Source organism: Centroberyx gerrardi, chromosome 13, assembly GCF_048128805.1.
Source record: "Centroberyx gerrardi isolate f3 chromosome 13, fCenGer3.hap1.cur.20231027, whole genome shotgun sequence".
NCBI lineage: Eukaryota > Metazoa > Chordata > Actinopteri > Beryciformes > Berycidae > Centroberyx > Centroberyx gerrardi.
Genome location: NC_136009.1, coordinates 6,383,030 through 6,400,749, shown reverse-complemented (window position 1 = coordinate 6,400,749; position 17,720 = coordinate 6,383,030). Strand labels below are relative to the sequence as shown.

Below are 17,720 nucleotides of genomic sequence, written 5' to 3'. Positions count from 1 at the left end.
TATAACTTTGGGAGAGATATTCATGTTTATAAATCAAGACAAAACTGTTCTTATGAATATCACACATGAATTGTTTTTCCCCTTCAAAATAGATTTTTGGGAAATGTGAGTTTAAAAAACCCCAGTATAACTGTCCTGTGTTCCCTTTGATAAAAATAAACAAGTCACTCACTGGGCGTATGAGAAAGTTACCAAGCATTAGAACGGTAAATAAGTTTGCATGCTCCATAGGGAAGACATGATAGACATAAACTATGAACAGGATCTACACTGGTACAGTCACATTGCATTATCACAAGACCTGTTCTATTTCATTGAAGCTCTGCTCTCTAACAGGCTGTAATGGCTTGCCAAATCAATGTGTGGTGCAACACAGTGAAATGTGCATGCCAAACAGGATGAGGTCCAGTCAATTCAGCAACCCCTGGCCTTTATAAAGGGGGAATGTTATAGGTCGCATTTCTCCTGTTTCACATTGGCACACTGCAGAATGAATGCACCGGGTGACCACTGCTGCCAAGGATAGCGTTGACTGAAGACTGAAGACTACTGAAGCGCTGTTCCTGCTGTCCTTCACTGCTCAATGCAACCGAACCTCACGAGGAGTGCTGAACACTAGTGTCTCAGGTGGAAATCACATTAGTAACAGTCATTTGTAGTAACCAAAGTTATTCTTTCAGTCTATATTACTGGTAAACAACATAACTGCAGTCCACTACTAGGCTTTTAAATTTTTGTAAGATAAGGACAAGACTTGCAACTTCTGGTCCTGAGACTCCACAGTCATTGAAAGATTACTGTTATTATATATGACTCCTAAAGAAGCAGGCACCTAGTTTAAGAGACACCACACCACTGCTAGTGCTCCTATACCAATGTGAGAATGAAAGTGATGACAGAGGATGGATCTACAGTGCTACAGTGCGTCTGCTTTATAAGCTAAAGAGCTCTGGAACTCCCAGTTCTACATGTGTTGCAGCCCCAGTACAGAATGGGGCCACATGTTGAATGAGGAATCCCTGGTCTTGTTCCCTGGATACAGCAATATTGATTTTGTCGCTCAGCTAGGAGCCATTGTGACAACTGATTTATCACCTGTAATGCAAAGAGCATGGTACATTGAATCTCCTAACTCATCTGCAGCACAGAGTCTTTAAATCACTGGGACTCGGCGCAATCAATGGATGTGTGGAAACGCGGTGCGGGCGGGGAGGAACTCGTGTATTGACGGGTTGCTGCGCTGTAGCTTGCCAACCACAGATAACTCCGCTTATTGACTGCCATAATAGGCTTCTGACATGCCGGAATAGTGATAACTCTGGGCCATTTTCCAGCTGTCCGCAGTATAATAATCATTAAGAATATGTGCCTGCCGGAGTCTTTGTCTGTGGGTTGTTATCACTTGAGATTTCCACAAATCTGGTCTATAATCCTGGGTAAATCTTTCGTAATCCTCTGTATAAAACGACTTCCCAAGTGAACAGTCCCCAAATCCTTCAAAATTTCATCTGATTAAAAACTTCTATTTGTTGTTTTGTTTGTAACAACGGGTTTTGCAGCTCCGACAGGTTGAATAAATTAAATGACTCGGCGTGACTGCCGTGATAAGAAAATAATCCACATTAGCAGTTCGTAACCAATGTGTGCCACACACTTATATGTGTATGCTGAGATTTTGCTCATAGGTAAAGATAATCCATTTCAAACAAAAGAATGGCATTAAGTTGATTTAAATCTATCTAATTTCTTTCCCTCAAAGTTAATACAATTTGCTCCTTGGCCCGTGGCTTTTTATTTTTTACATTTTGCCGTCTCCTTGTATATGGTAATACCCGGCTTCTTATGACATTTCTGAGCAACTGATAATTAGCTATCCCTTGGAATTTTGGGTCTCACGGCATTTTAAAACATTGAAAAGGTTGAGAAGCACAGCTCCGGGCTCCGCTATAAATTAATCTTTCCAGATTAAATAGAACTTTTGAATCCTGTCTCCATTTCACACCACTCTACATTATATCGAGGTCAGCAAAGCTCTGCGGGCTCTGATCTCCTTTTTCAAAAGCGTATAAAGCAGCTCGACGTGCAAAATATAAATGCAGCTAAATAAAGTGCACGACACTGCGGGTTAGATTGTGGCACAGATCAGCATGTTTTCAAACCGGTTAGACGAGCTTCTATGTTGTTTCTTGCTGCGGGTCAAAGTGCTGTGCGGCGCTATGCAAAATGCCTTGAATGATTTCAATAGCTGTGACTGTGTACAGACGGGGGCCACAGTCTCATACACTCGAGGAGACTGTCACTGGTCTCAATTGTGGACTCTCAACCTCTCAATCTCAGGGCAGACATTCAAACCGCAAACGCCTTTGAGCGACTTACAGTATCCTACATTATGAGATTGTAATAGAATAGGCACTTTCCATAGCTTGATCAAGTGGAGCTAGCATGGCTTTAATGTTTGCTACAATCTGAGTGGGTAGTGATAGTCTAAAGCGTAGAGAAGCGGCCTTGTGATTGGAACTGGAACTTGACTTACACAATTATCTCTGACTTGACAAAAGAATGCTATAAACAAATGATCAGTAAGTCCCAGTTAACCTTGTTAGATAAACAAAAACCTTAAGACAACATGCTCTGTTATTCTATGAGATACTTCTATTGCAAAGGGCATATTTTGTCTAAGAATGATGAAACAGTCCCTAGCTAATGACCATCCACTAGCACTAACAAAAAGGGTCTTTGAAAGCAAAATAATCACATTAATCTTATGCCATTTAATAGGAAACTGGACAGTGAGTGGAAGTGCTGTGCGCCCTGCTGGAGAAGAAGCTAGCAGCACTAAGCGTACTCTGGAAACCCCCTTGAACCACCATGCCTTTTAATCCTGTTTCTTAATGGAGATAAATTCCTGCAGTGCTTTTGAGGCTTAAGGGAATCAGCACTGTGCCATTGCCAAACAGCACCAAATCCCTGCGAGAGAGTTGGATAAGCTATGCACTCTTCAAATTTGTCTGATAGGCAGATTGGTGCAGAGCTACAAAGATTGAGGACTACGCTTTCATATCCGTCATAAAAGTATTAATCATTCTTCAAAGTGGTCCTAATCAAGAAGTTCGAAAGGATCTTGATGAATTTAACTGGCTCATTGAAAACATACTTAAAGGGCAAAACCACAGAAATTAAAAAATAAAATTACACTTGCTGCTGTTCTTGCTGCAGAGAATGGTCAGTTTTTATAAAATGTCAATGTTGGGATCACCTACTGTAAAGCTGGACTCTAATCCATGTTATTGGTGGATAGTCTAGAGCTGCTTTATGAGCGACTGATATTTTTCTGCACATAACGTTTGCTGGAACGTTTCCAGCCAGATAAGCTTCATATAGTGACGGTGCTATCGGTCCTGGATCTTATCTTAGGTTTTGTCACCTTTTCCATCTTTTCCGAGCTGTTCCTTACAGAGTTGTACCTCAGTGGGACATCACAGATCGGGGCAAGGGTCAAGCTCTTCTCTCCTTTTTCAAGCTATGGTGGACAGTAGTTACAGTAGCATGCAAGGTTCTTCATGCCTTTGCTTAAAACCCTCTTCCACCCTGCCGGTCCCACCAGTGGATCCATTAAATTCTAGTCAAGATCCCAAGGTTTCCAAAGATATTATGTCACGCTGAATTACAGGGAAATGTGTATAAAATGATCTAGAATGATCTAAAAAGACATCTAGATAATTTTTTCCATTTGATGTAATGGTGCAGCCATAAAAAAATGGCGTCTTGGGTTTTTAATATTTCACTCAATATAAGCTTCAATGAAGCATTGGAACGAGCAGATAGAGAATATTTATGTGACATTGTCATACAGTAAAGTTCTAACTGTGAAGCTACTTAAGGGGAAATTTAAGGGGTAAGTCAGGGTGTGAGGGGTTAACTCATCCACTTACAACTTAATATAGCATGATTGCACCTAACAGGTATTAAGGTCTTTGCATATTGGATTTAAAATATGGTCAAGTATTTCTCATGGGCAATACTTTACAATACCCTACATCAGTGACCACACTAAATTATAGCCGTGTAATTTGCTTTATGAAAAGAAAAAGCATATGGCCTGCTGTAAAAGCATCTTATAGTTTTTATACAATTATGGCACAACCTGTTATAGCTATATACTCAAGCATATTGAGTGTGAGATGTATCAAATAGGGAGCTGGGATGGTATATTTGCTAGAGACTTAAAAGGTTTTTCCACACTGTAGAGAGAAGCCCACAGGAAGGTTTGTGTTAAGTTCACAAAGAAACCTATCTATTCTGGAAAAGGTCTGTTATAAAAAAATCACATTTGTAGCCTCAAACATTATTTCAAACCGAGCTTCTTCTGAAGTTTCTTAATAGAGAAAGTTTCTTAACAGAGTTTTTTTTTTTCATATAGGCCTGTGTGATGAAAAGCAGCTTGTGTCAAAGGTCAGCTTAGCCCAGAGTCCTCGCTCCGCATTCTGGTCTCCTGTGGTTGCTACACTGAGTCGGTTTGGTGCGGAAAGATAATTTGGTAACCTCTCCTACCTCCTGCACAGCCTAGTGCCAAGGTGTTTGAGGTCAAATGCAAACATACTGAAATTGAAGACATTTTATAAAGGGAAAGTTCACATTCTTTAACCCGAGCTCTTTTGAATTACTGATCCTCGGAGCTGTCGATGCATTGCGAGTATTTCATTTAATCTCCAAATAATCATGTAAAAATCAATAATCACTTTTAAAATCACTTTTAAAATATGAGATTTTCAACTGTAAGACAATGTGCTCCTTTGCTAGATTTGAAGTTAGACAGAAACTGTGACCTGTTGAATCTCAGTCTGTTACTTTTTTGTTCCACATTATTTGTAAAAAGCTTTTTTTGCTCACCCCAAAAAAAGAAACATCTTGTTACTGCTGGGAGAATTCTTAGAAAAAAAAATGACACATATTGCTTTCAAAAAGATAGACAACACAGAAGCTTCATTTCTACTATGTGGCAAGTGCTTGGTGAAGTTTGATTTGAGTTAAAGTTTGAAGTTGTGCGATCTAATGACATGGTGTTGCCCTTAGCTGCCGCTTCTAGACATTCTTTGGTCTACGAGGAACCAGACTTTCCAGCGGGATAATTTGAGGTCACAGAGCCAAAGAGAAGAGCCGGTCCTGATTTGCTGCATTAGACACATCAGACGGCCTCTGGTGGACCGCTGACAAACAAGCAATGGCATGTCACAGCTGCTCGCTGCATTAAAGGGAACAATGAACTGTAAATGTGATTTTTTTTTACATTGGATAGGGCTCAAATAGGGCTCAGAATTGTCTTGTTTTGAACATCTGGTCATGCCTTTTCACACGATAAAGCGCTAAGCATCTAATCAATACATCAGTCTAATTCACAGACTTCAGGGTGAAATTATGAGGCTTGACTGTGCCAATCTTGACACAGCGGAATCTCAATGCCTACCAGACAGTCAATCTTAAGAACCAAGTTGCTGGATTCATCAGCATTATACAATACCAGGGAGCTTTTTCTAGACTTGGAAGGAAAATGTGTCCATCTTTATCCAGGAGCCTTTTGGTAGCAATCTGAGGCAAAAGTCTGTTTTCTTTTAACTTTTATAATCAAATGATTGATACCAGTGTCATAACGGTTCACTCTCCCTTCGACACATGACAGTCCTCTGCTTTAATTTGCAGTTTTGTGCTCTGTAGGTCTGTCCCTACAATCAGAAATCTCTCAGTCCCCATCCACTAGAGCCCATCACTGTGGTGTTTCTGCTCTGCACTTCCCAGAGATCGCCTGTCAATCAAACAGTGTGTCCAGTACTGTGACTAGGGATGGGAGGATATAAGATTTTATCGTTTATCGCGATAAAAACACTCAATATAATTTTATCTTGGTGAATTTCCATTATCGGGATAATCGTGAATATCGTCACAAGCGTGAATATCCTCATGAGTGACTTGAAAAAGCTGTCTAGCTCACTAACGTACAGTCCTATTGATTTTATTTTATTTAAAGAACAGACTCACACAATGTTGCTATTTTTTATTTATTTATTTATCCTTTATTTATGCAGGGAGACCTTATAATTTATGTTTACCTTATTTAAGATTGTTTGATTGTTTGTTTTTTTGCATTCATTCTGCTGTCCTTGCTGTACCTCTGTCTGTGTGATCTGAAAACAAAACAAGTTATTCATTTACTGTGCATTTACAACACATAACTAATTGAACCATGTGAATGCTTGGATATCAGGTTGATAGGTAGATTATTTTTATTAATGGATTTTTTTTCTCTCATTGTGATTACCTGCTGGGTGTTGGCGAGTCTGAATCTGTCCTTGTTTGTCTTTCACTAAAAAGGATGTTCACAAAAAAACAGATGTGTCCTATGATGCAATAAAAATATTTGTTTCTTAACAAAATGTAAGGTAAAGTGATTCCAGTATGTTTTAGTGCCATTTTAAGAGTTTTAAGCATATTTTGATGATTATCGGGATAATATTGTGAATCGCAATTATTTTGGCCAGGATAATCGTGACGTGCCTAACTGTGATGTCTTTCTCCTTGGATTTTCTGTTGATGCAAATTGAGTTTCTCTTTTCTTTGTCTGTTCAGCCATGGTGGCTATCACTGCTCATGCTAACTACCCAGTTCTTCTTCTACTTATTCCAAACAAACCGCTGTTACTGCTGTTGGAAACATAAAATGGAATCGCCACAGAATGGGGTTCAACAGCTTGGCCTTTCTAGTGTTAAGGGAGCTGTGAAGGTTCTCTGGTTTGTGGCTGGAGGACAGGCAAGGCGCTTGTTGGTTTGTGAGCTACCATTTTGAAAGATTTTGTTTTGGCATTTGTGCTTTTGTTGGACAGTTGACAGAAGAGAGCGATGAAAGAAGGATGGGAGAGAAAGAGAGAGAGGGGGATGGCATGGGCCAAAGGTCCAAGGCCACATTCAAACCCATGACCTTGCAGTTACATGACATGCACCTTATTCAACTGAGCCACCAGAATTTAAAATTTTTTTATCAGACTGCAATCCGTTATTTCCACGAAGGTGTTCCTATCCAACAGACGAGGAGTGAGAGGATGATTTACATCATTTATTAAATTAATTAAATTTAGCATCAAAGAAAAATCAAAATCAATGTTAAATAACTGAAGACAGTTTTTGTTAAAGTTTCAATTACTTTTTTGAGAAAGCAGCTCATGTAATTGACCTTAACTTAATACTGGTGCTATGTCCTTTACTTCTACAAAAATATTTTCTCTTGACTTTTACAGACTTACTGATTTCTTTTTCCAAAGCATTGTTCAGAATATTAGAACTACTGCTGTATAATAGCGCTACTGTTTGCCAAATTCCAGGACAAGCGATCGCCAATTCAAGAACATTTGAAAAAATACTTGCTCCAGGAGTGAAGAGGAAACATGTGCAGTGTGTATAAATCACAGTTTTGAGGCTCGCAAAAGTGAATTTTATTTAAAATCTCATAGCAATAGGTAAGAACACATACATGCAATTCAGTAAATGCTTCTGTCCACCTTCAGAGTCTGGAAACACCCACACTCACATGAGTCCAATGACCCAAGGAGAGAAACATCAGTAGTGACAATCTAATATGCTCCTATTCCTCTTTAGGGCTGAGGTCTAGCTATATCTCTGCCAGGTATTGACTCCACTCAACACTGCTTAGTGTCTCAAAATGTGATCCAAGTCAAGATTGGTCTCTGCTGCCTGAGGGGGACTGCGTCAATACAAAGTGGTAAAAAGAACTGCTTCGGCCAGCAACATACGCCGCCGTCCGGGATTATTATTCAAACACCGCTGCTTCCGACCAAGAGATCTGATTGGTCAAAGAGGTATTTGAAGGTAGCAGTCGGGCGATGTATCACTTGGGTCACTTGACATTATGATGGTTTTTTTTCACCCGGGGCCTGCCTGACGAAACGAGATTAGTGGGTTAGCAAGGTAACTATGGGCTTAACTCTGGCTTTTCGGTCTCATGAAGGTGGCTCACTTTGGTAACATGGTAACCTATGCTGCACACCTAACCTTCTCCGGAGCAGGTTATGTCCAGGCTATCGGATCAAAGCTTATAAAAAGCCTGCCTCCTCACCAATCAGCTCTCTGGAAAAATCACCACAACGAGAGTATCCTGTGAACTTTTATTGCAAATATTCCATCGACAAAACCCGATATGAACAAAAACGCTGCATTGAAATGACAGAGACAAATGATAAAAAGAACTGTACAGGGGGATAAGTGAACTAAGTATTAGGCCTATATATCCTACTGATAGGCATGCTGAATTAACAGAGAGTAAGAAGGGCTCTTCGCAGGGCAACAGGGTTTAGAGAACCACTTTGCTTTCCATGATAATTTATTATAGGCTATCAGAGATATAATAAATGTTAGTAGTATTTCCAGGCCATTTGCCCACTCTGGCTATAAAAGAGGGGTTCTATCAAATAGCAGGTATCTTGCATTAGTTGACTAGCTATAGTTCTCAATAATGAATGAAATTTACCGTAGCATATCAATTGTGCTGAAATTCTTTCATAGGATCCCTGACAGTGATTGATGCAACTCATGCACTCATATTCCATCACTGCAGCAACTGGGCAACAAGAGGCGACTCAATGAGATGACACACTATTGTATTAATTAACTGTGCCTTAATGACAAGCAATGATAAACCAATTTATGTATGTATTTACATTATCTGCAATTTTCGTCCAGCAATCCTCTCTAGCCTTGGCAGCAGAAACTGTTACTTTTCGCTGTTATGTTTTTTGTATTGCTCATTTTTAGGCCTATTCATCATTATTAGGTATTTTAACCATTATTTAGGAGCCTGTGCAACACGTTTAAGTATTCTATATGAAAAATGGAATGTGTTACTAAGTTAACTGTAGAGACAAGGAAACAGTTGAACTTCCTTGCTTATCTCCCCAGTTTAGAATTTTACATAAACTAGATAAAGTAGTTTCTTGGGTATTATTGCTACAGTAGAGCAACTGAAAAATACCACAATTCTCATGATCTAAATTGGTCATAATTAAAGACTTTCCACTGAATCAAGGTGAAATTAACAAACTTGCAAACTTTAGACTTTAATTAGTTACTTTGCGGTACTGTGTGGGTCTTTGTGGAATGCATAGTAGTTACTTTTCATGAAAGCTTTTCCATTTGCTGTTCTAAACACCCGATGTCTGGTAGCTTTTCCCTGGGTAACATCCTCTGGAGCACAGGACGTGATGCGTTTTATGTGTCCGGCAGCAGCACCAGCGATTCGTTTGGAATAAACAGAAGAAGAACTGGGTAGTTAGCATGAGCAGTGACAGCCACCATGGCTGAACAGACAAAGAAAAGAGAAACTCAAACTTTATCAACAGAAAATCCAAGGAAAAAGACGTCACAGTACTGGACACACTGTTTGATTGACAGGTGATCTCTGGGAAGAGCAGTGCAGAAACACCACAGCAATGAGGCTGAGCACCAAAGATGTCACCGAACTAAAAAAAAAAAAAGCGAACATCTTGCGGATTACCCCTTTCAGCAGGGCGGAACCTCCTCTAGGCAGCGTGACCTACCCTGTCTAATCCATGGTGGGGGGAAAAAACACGGATGCAGTGTTTCTCAACGTGGAACAAATGGAACTATTTATCTATTTGAAGGATTAATAAACACCAAACTGGGAATCCAACCAGGCAATGTATGCTTCTACTGATGCTGCCAGCATAAAAACAGCTTTAATAGGGCATCCTAGTTGCTTACACGATGTACAAACAACCCTTCTTTGTTTCTCTGCGCCACACTGTCTACTAAAGCAGACTCACAATACAAATAGCTGTAAAACCCTCGGAAACAGCCCTAATGACTAGTACTCCTTGTGTACTGTACTGTAGGTACATATATCACGCCGCACCGTGAAATAAGCGGCGTTTTGGACGGCGGCCAGCTAATCTCGTCATTCCATCGCCGTGTCAACAACGGTCTTATTCCCCACCATGTTTGGTGGCGAGAGGCAGCTAATTAATCTCGCAATCATCCGGTGATTATTACGCTCTCGCTTCCGCAGGGCGCTGCGCGTCGCCTCTCTCCCCAGGAGTACAATACATCAGTGAAGACGGAGCGGAGTCGGTCGGTCCGGTCCGCCAGCAGCGCCGCCGGTCGACTTCTCGCGCGAGGAAAAGATATTAAACACGGACGGACGGGACAGCTACTGGCAGCGCCGACTCAGACAAGGTGTTAATTGATTAGTGTGGAATCAGAGCGCTGGGGCCCAGCCAGTTTACCGCCCTGATTAGACGGATGAGAGGCTCATTTATAAGCTCGACAGTCACAAGGTAATTACTAAAACACACAGTAATATATGCAACGGCAGCTGGGAGCGTCGACGCTGCGGTGACGGACAGGGCTGAAGTGTGTGTGTGTGTGCTTGGGCGAAGATCAATGGCTTTGTTCGCTGCTACTGTAGTCGTGGCGATGTTTAGAGTTGGTAATGATGACATGTCATATTAAAATGAAATACCATTCCATTTATTCAATCTGTTCTTATAGCCTAGGAGAATAGATATACTGTATACTGAATGTACAACATATTAGGAACATCTTCCTGATGCTGAGCTGCATCTCAAGTGTCTCAAAGCCTCAAAATCCTTCTCTAACTCTTCTTCTTCTCTTTATCTCCATCTCCTCCTTTGTGACTGCTATAGATTTAATAAGGGAAATCAATAAGAGATAATGGCTTTTACCTGGATTCAGTAGTAGTAATACATTCAGTGTATGTTTGTGAACACGTACTAGAAACTTGAACTAGAATCTGTGCAGCTGCAACAAACAAAACTAAACCTTTAGATGTGAAGTAATATATCTGGGACATGTTACATTTGATCTGGGGAGTACCGATACTTTTGTGTTTAGAATTTTAAGAGCTGCAAGTAAGAAGGCACTTACGAGGAAATGGCTGCGGCCTGAAGTGCCTACATTTAATGACTGGGTCGATGTAATACCTGATATATTCGTAATGGAAAGACTTACCTTTTCTGTGAGACTAAAAAAAGAACTAATTTACAAGGATTTGGGAAAAATGGATTGAGTATATAACACCTATACGACAAAACTTTGTGTGAGTTTCATTTATTTTCTCTGTTTTTCGTTACATTTGTGATTCATTATAGGAGCATCCCCTCTGTTTTTTGTTCATAAAAAATAGTTCATATTCTTAAATAATAGGAGAAGCTTTTGGAAAGACAAGAAATGTAGCTGCAATATCCTACTTTATTTTCTCAGTTTTGTTTGTTTTTATTTTTTGTTGTTTTTCCCTTTGTGTGTGTGTGTGTGTGTGTGTGTGTGTGTGTGTGTGTGTGTGTGTGTGGATGAGAGAGTGTGGAGTATGTGAGAGAGTAGGGATGAGGATTATGGATATGCATGGCTATACACTAAAATGTATTGTCTGAACTGAATTGACTGTAACTGATTTCCTGACTTTTCCAAATAAAAAGATAATAATAAAAAAAAAAAAGAAACAAAACATGGAAATTTGCTATTACTTTGAGCTTCCATGCCCAAAATAACATTCATTCAATCTAAGCAATAACTGATGTGAACCAGAAGCTGCACCCAGGTCCCTCAGAAAATCCCCCATGGTGCTCCTGTAATCACCTTTTCCATCTTGTCTCACATATTGTCTGCTTCCTCCTCAATGGAGCTCTACCTCTCTCAATTCTGGCTATTAGTGAACATTAACTAATAAATCTTAGGGAAAAAATAAAACATTCAAGCGCTGATATTCAGCGGCATTCCAAAGGTTCATTAGCCTTTAAAAACATCATAGTCTTCTTCGACGAGCTCACGGGGATAGAAATATAACAAGACAATAAATAATTAACAGAACAGAAAAAGAGAATCTCAGGAGATCTCAAAAGCCTTGGCAATAAATCTTTTCATTGTTACTTTTTTGGATCCATATGAGACAAATTTCAGGTACGCGAGAAATTGGATAATTTGTTCCTCCGTATTCTGATGCTCTTGGCAAAGGATTTGCAATACACTGCAACAGCGCAGAACGCACCTTCTAGATGTTGGCGATTCACAAGCCGTTGTTCAATAATTACGAGCGTCAAAATAAGAATATAATTAGAAGAGATCTGGTTCTCGGAGGAGGGGGAGGCCAGGCAACAGAGAGGAATGTATTAACGGAATGAGGCGTAATCAAACGCCCGTGAGACTTCAAAGCCCAGGCTGGAAATCTCTCACTCTGACATCTTTCGGGTCCGAGGCGGAAATTGGACGGATATTCTGACTCTCCGACATTCAAATGCGGATTGGCAAGCGACATGTTGTCAGAACTTGGTTGGAGCCCCTTTTCAGAGAGCGTATGAAGCAATTTCAGATAGGGGATGTTATTGGCGGCGTCCGAGCTATATCTACTACCAGTCCCGCCGACGAATGAGATGTGAGTATTTTTTGTGATAAACCCTTATGAAGCTGAACCGCAGAGGCCGAGATGAGAGCCGATGGAAGGCCCCTTTCAGGCGGCGGCAGTAAATTTGTGACGGGATCTAATTGCTCGGCTAGAAAATTTAATTTTAGTTTGTAGCGTTTACAAGCCCGCAGGAAATAAACGAGGTGATTTTCAGCGCATTTGTTGTGAACGGCACCGCCGGGGCCTTCAAAAAAGCTCAGGAGTTTAATTGCATTAGCAAAGGACTAACAGCTGATATTCAAGAAGGTCCTGTGTACTGTACTGTATATTGCAAAAGTGTGATGGGCGGCATATTGATAAAAATAATTGTCTTCTCCAATAAGAAATTAAAATTTCGCTGTCAAATGCAGTGCTGTGCATAATTTCTGGGCAGACCAATTAACTGTAGTAATTAACCATTACTAGCCACTAGCTGCTGCAGGAGATTGTACTGAAGCACCAATTCAATAACAAGCATCTCCAAAATGACACTTCACATCTCCAAGCAGAGACACAATGGCGGGGGCCGAATGCTATAGCTAGCAGTCTATAAAATGCTATAAAATGGGTAAACACTTTTTTTTTTTTTTGTACTCAGCACCTTTAACTAATGCAGATGGAATTTTCTGCATCGTTCTAAGCCGGGTCTCAGATAAGAGCATTAGCGGAAATACTCGTTTGAAAAGTTCACCACGGTAATGCAAATGTAATATCCTCAATTTATATGACATCTGGCTGCAGCAGAAATGCATAGAATGTGCGCCGCGGCCGGAAAAAAGAAAATTAATGTGAAATCCGATTTCTATCTCCCATGCACAGAATACATTTACCATACATTTTATCTTATTTCGGTCTCGAGCAGCAAACGCACAAGATAGAAGCCGAATGATGAAAGAGCTGAGATCAATAAACAGGCTGCTACTGCGTTTTACATGCTTGTCCGGAACGTTTACTGCAAATGATTAATGTATACTAATGTTTAACATGAAGGGACACACATAACTGCTTGGAAATACATACCCACTGATCTATAAGTGAAACATTCTTGCATTAAAAAGCATCCTTTTGTGTCCTTGTTGAGATGTTTTATAAGAGATGAGATGAAGCAAACTGGACTGCGTAAACAGCAACTCCCAAGCCCACCGGAAAGGGCTCTGCTCAAGTGCATCAAAGTACTTGAAAACAAATTAAATTGTTAGGGGGGATGGCGCCTGACAGCCCATCTATGGAGAGGGGGGATTTAGGAGAAGCAAAACACTAGCAGACGGCGCTAAGATTCTGCAAATAAGCAGAGCGGTTTTACTGGAGCCCCCAACAGATGGAAGAAGAAAACAAACCTGGCTGGTACATTTCCTGGTTGCTAAGTACCACCTGGTGGTAATGAATGTGTTGTCAGTGTAAGAGACACATCGGACAAGGAACAGAGTCAAATTGTCCGCTCAGACACATTATGAGGTGTGGGTCTGCGAGTTGTCCCTGATATTACCGTCTTAGCTCATAAATATTGATGAAAGCGGACAGAAACATAAAAAATACAGAATATTCATTATTTTTTTTCTTCATCTTCAGACAACAAAGGTTCCCAAGGCTTTTCAATGCTTTGATCTCATAATGCTAAAGGATGTATAGACACTGTAACATACACTGTAATATACTTTGAATTTGAATTATAGAAAGCATGAAATGGGTTCCACTGCTGTTGCCAAGCTATGGCAGCTCACCTGTTTACATGCAGATAGATGTCCTACAAGCACCTACAAGGAGTCTGTGGAGAGAAAGAAGACCTACCACACAGCCGGTGGAGTCCAGCTTGCGGTCGGCTATGCAGCGGAAGTTGCGGCTGCAGCCGCCATTGTCTTTGGTGCAGTCCCTGACGGGCCCGAACGAGTCCAGCAGCACCTCCAGACTGTCAAAGGATGAACTGATCATCAACTCCTCTCTGCAGGGTCAGAAAGAGAAAAAAAAAAAAAACAAAGAGCATAAAATGAGTGAACAAAAACTAGATCATTGTTCGGTTCTTTGCATCTGCGTGTTTGTGTGGTTTTTACTCTACTAGTAAAGACTGAAAATGAGACTAAAATGAGAATATTTGAAAGTTTGAAAAGTAGCTATTGTAATATCAGGTTAGGTTTAGAGTTAGGGTTAGAATTAAAGCAGCACTAGGCAAGTTTTTTTTAATGTAAAAATACACCCGTCTTATCAGCCTAAACACAAAGTGGGGCTGCAGGAAATGTTCTTGTTGAACAAAAACAAAAACTAATTTCATTTTCTTGTTATTTTATCAGATTTATTTTCCCTCTGAGGGAAAATAAATCTCTCTTCTCTCTCTCTCTCTCTCTCTCTCTTGTCCTTCTGAGCTGTGTAGTCTGCATGTAATTGCCTCTTTGATAACCAGATGCAAAAAACACAAACTTCACCTGCTACCATGGTGCGAATAACCAGGGAGCTAGGGGGAGCCAAATCCCCCTGAACGAGACAAAAGCTCCCCTGGAAATTACCAGAGTAGCTCCTGGTAGCTTTGATGTAGCGTTATCATTCAGATGTGTTCAGCGGTGGGTCTGTAGTTGTACATTGTGTATTAAAAGAAAACTAACTGTAACTTAACGTTACTGCAGTTTTCACCCAGTGTCGCTACCTATTACATTTAGAGAAAAAACTACCATTTTGTTTTACGTTTAGTACCTTTTGTTTTCACTAAGTTTCAAAAAATGTCAAAGAGAAAACAAACGGACACCAGAAGATTTGGGCTAACTTACAACTTAAGCAAAATATTCTGACCACTAGAGGATGACAAAAACAGCAATACATTTGTAAATAAACTCACAGCAAAGCCACTCGCCCACTGCACTATGGAGGCCACCCAAGGACAAACATTGCAAAGCACCGTGTTTAAAGGCTAACATCTAAGCTAACTGTACCTACCGAAGTCTAGCCGGTTACCAGTCTCTCTGCGCCAGAACTTTCTCCCACTGAAGGTTACATGTCCCACAGTGACAAGTGAAGAGGCAGGTAGCAAGTTTACTAGTTTAACAAGTTTACTGTTATGCAGACATTTTCAGTGAGAGTCACTTCTAAACAGCGATGGAGGAGCCAAGCTAGTTTAAAAAAACACTTGGTTAGCTACGGGAGAGCGGCAGGAGCTTCGTTCTGGAGCGGAATTTGACAACAAGCTTTAGAAAAGAGCAACACAGCTGCTGCTGTGTGGATATTGGTTTATATCATTATGTCTCAATGAAATCTCCAGATAGCACACAGTTTCAGGACTGGTTATATGGTCTGATATCGCTTATTGCAGGTTTAAATGTGGTTGTCTGTGTCTGTGTAGCGCCGTCTACATACAGTCAATATGGCTGTTAATCTGTTTATGCTACCTAATTGGAGATGTTACTCAATGTTGTCATATAGCGCATTCTATCTGTCAGCTGTCAGTCAGCATTGGTGTGAGCAGCACCGGTTTTGATCTTTTGTGGAGGATTGTGCGTGAAAATATTTGGTTGCCACTGTGTTTGGGCCTGCATTGATTATTTGTGTCTAAATGGATTCCCGAAATGAGTGAATTGGTGTCGTATTGCTGTATGCAGTCTGGAAGTTTCTGGTGGATAGACCAAAAAAATTCACTGTCAGTCTTCAGCTCACTGAAGCACACGCATGCATATAGATGTAGTGGATCTTGCAGTGGGCTTTCACTGAAACATTGGAGACCCACCTGAAAGTCACAGTATAATTCACACCCTGCCTGTTATGTTCTGATTATTATTATTACAGTATTAGTGGTAGTAGTATTAATGCTGTGAGACTATGAATAGTGAAGACAGGTCTCAACTTAGACAACTCCTAGGTCACTCCTGTTTGTTTTTTGAGTCAAATTTGCATGCAAACAACAAAGAATACAGTTTGTGTGCAGTTGCCAATAACATATACAATTTACACTCATGTAAAATTGTTCAAGATGTTGCATTTCTCTACCTTATGCTTCAGTGTGTGCTAGTAATGTCAGAGTGGTGCTGTAACACGCTGCTCTGTGACACATTCTCTCCCACCTTGCTCTGCTTTTAAACAGCGACTCAATGAAGAATTCTCTATTTTTGTAAATTACAAATACCTGCATTTTTAATTCATGATCTGTTTCATTATCATGACAAAAGCTGAGCTTTCAAAGCAACAATTGCTATGCAAAGTAGCAGACTCGTGAGATAAAAAGCACCATGGCTGTGTGTTCTATTGTTATAACCTTGCCCTGAGCAATCTCTTTTGTGTTTCCGTGAAATTTTTCTGTACCCCCTAAACACCTTGCAAGGTCAGTAAGCAGATCATCCAACTGAAGTATGTACTTGAGACTGGTGGTGATGAAGAACAAAGCAAAGCAGACCTTACAGTGTTTTTGTTATGGAATCTGAATCACCCGGCTGCTTCTGAAGAGGAATAGTGCTGGCGATGATAAACAAGAACTTCTGTAATAGCATTGCTATGAACCTTGCCTTGGGAGAGAAAATGATGACCTCTCAGGCTCTTGCAAAAATAAGTATTTGTTTTTCCATCCAACACACTCTCGCAAAGTTGTGTTCTGCCGCTTCGCCTTAGAAAAAAAAAAATTTAAACGGGAGGTTTCCTTGCTTTTCACAGTCAAACTGATGTTATCTCACAAACCAATTTTTCTATTATAATTGTCCATTGCTTTGTTGTCGTTTATTCAGAGGGGACCCATCGAATGGAGGTCTGACAGATGATGAAACTCACTGAAATTGTAGAGAGCTAAATTATTTTGGAATTGCAATTACAGTCAAGGCACATCCGAAGATTGTGCACAATACAATTTACTATTGAATATCAAAAACTATCAAAAATAAAGACGCAAGCGGCCATTAGTGGGGTCCAGGACTATGGGGCAATTGGGATTGTGATACGTTCTGTTGTCTCAGTAATGACGGAGATTTAAAAACCTATTTACCAAATTTGATTGCTCTAACATGAAGCATTTGGGAATTATGCCTCCCTTCCTGTTTGAGCATCTCTGTCATCAACTTCATTGGTGCACCATGGCATAACAATTTGGATTTTCAAAATGCTGGATAATAGCCGTAACTCTAGGAAGTACATGTATGCTGTGTGCAAAATTTTGTTGTGAGTGAATCAACTTTGGGGGGGGGGGGGGAATAGCAAAAAATAGGTTTTGCATGAAATTCAACATTCCGGAAAAAATAACATGGTGGACCTGAAAACCTGCATCTGCATCAATGCAGTCGGCT

The 17,720-nt window shown here is 40.3% G+C and overlaps 1 protein-coding gene across 1 annotated transcript in view; it reads right to left on the bottom strand.

Annotated features, from left to right (window-relative positions):
• astn1 (astrotactin 1) overlaps positions 1 to 17,720 on the bottom strand; it is a 329,475-nt gene that overhangs the window by 185,574 nt on the left and 126,181 nt on the right. Inside the window, exon 12 of the mRNA XM_071907023.2 lies at positions 14,263 to 14,413. Within this exon, the coding sequence (XP_071763124.1) occupies positions 14,263 to 14,413 (151 nt within the window). The remainder of the gene's footprint in view (positions 1 to 14,262; positions 14,414 to 17,720) is intronic.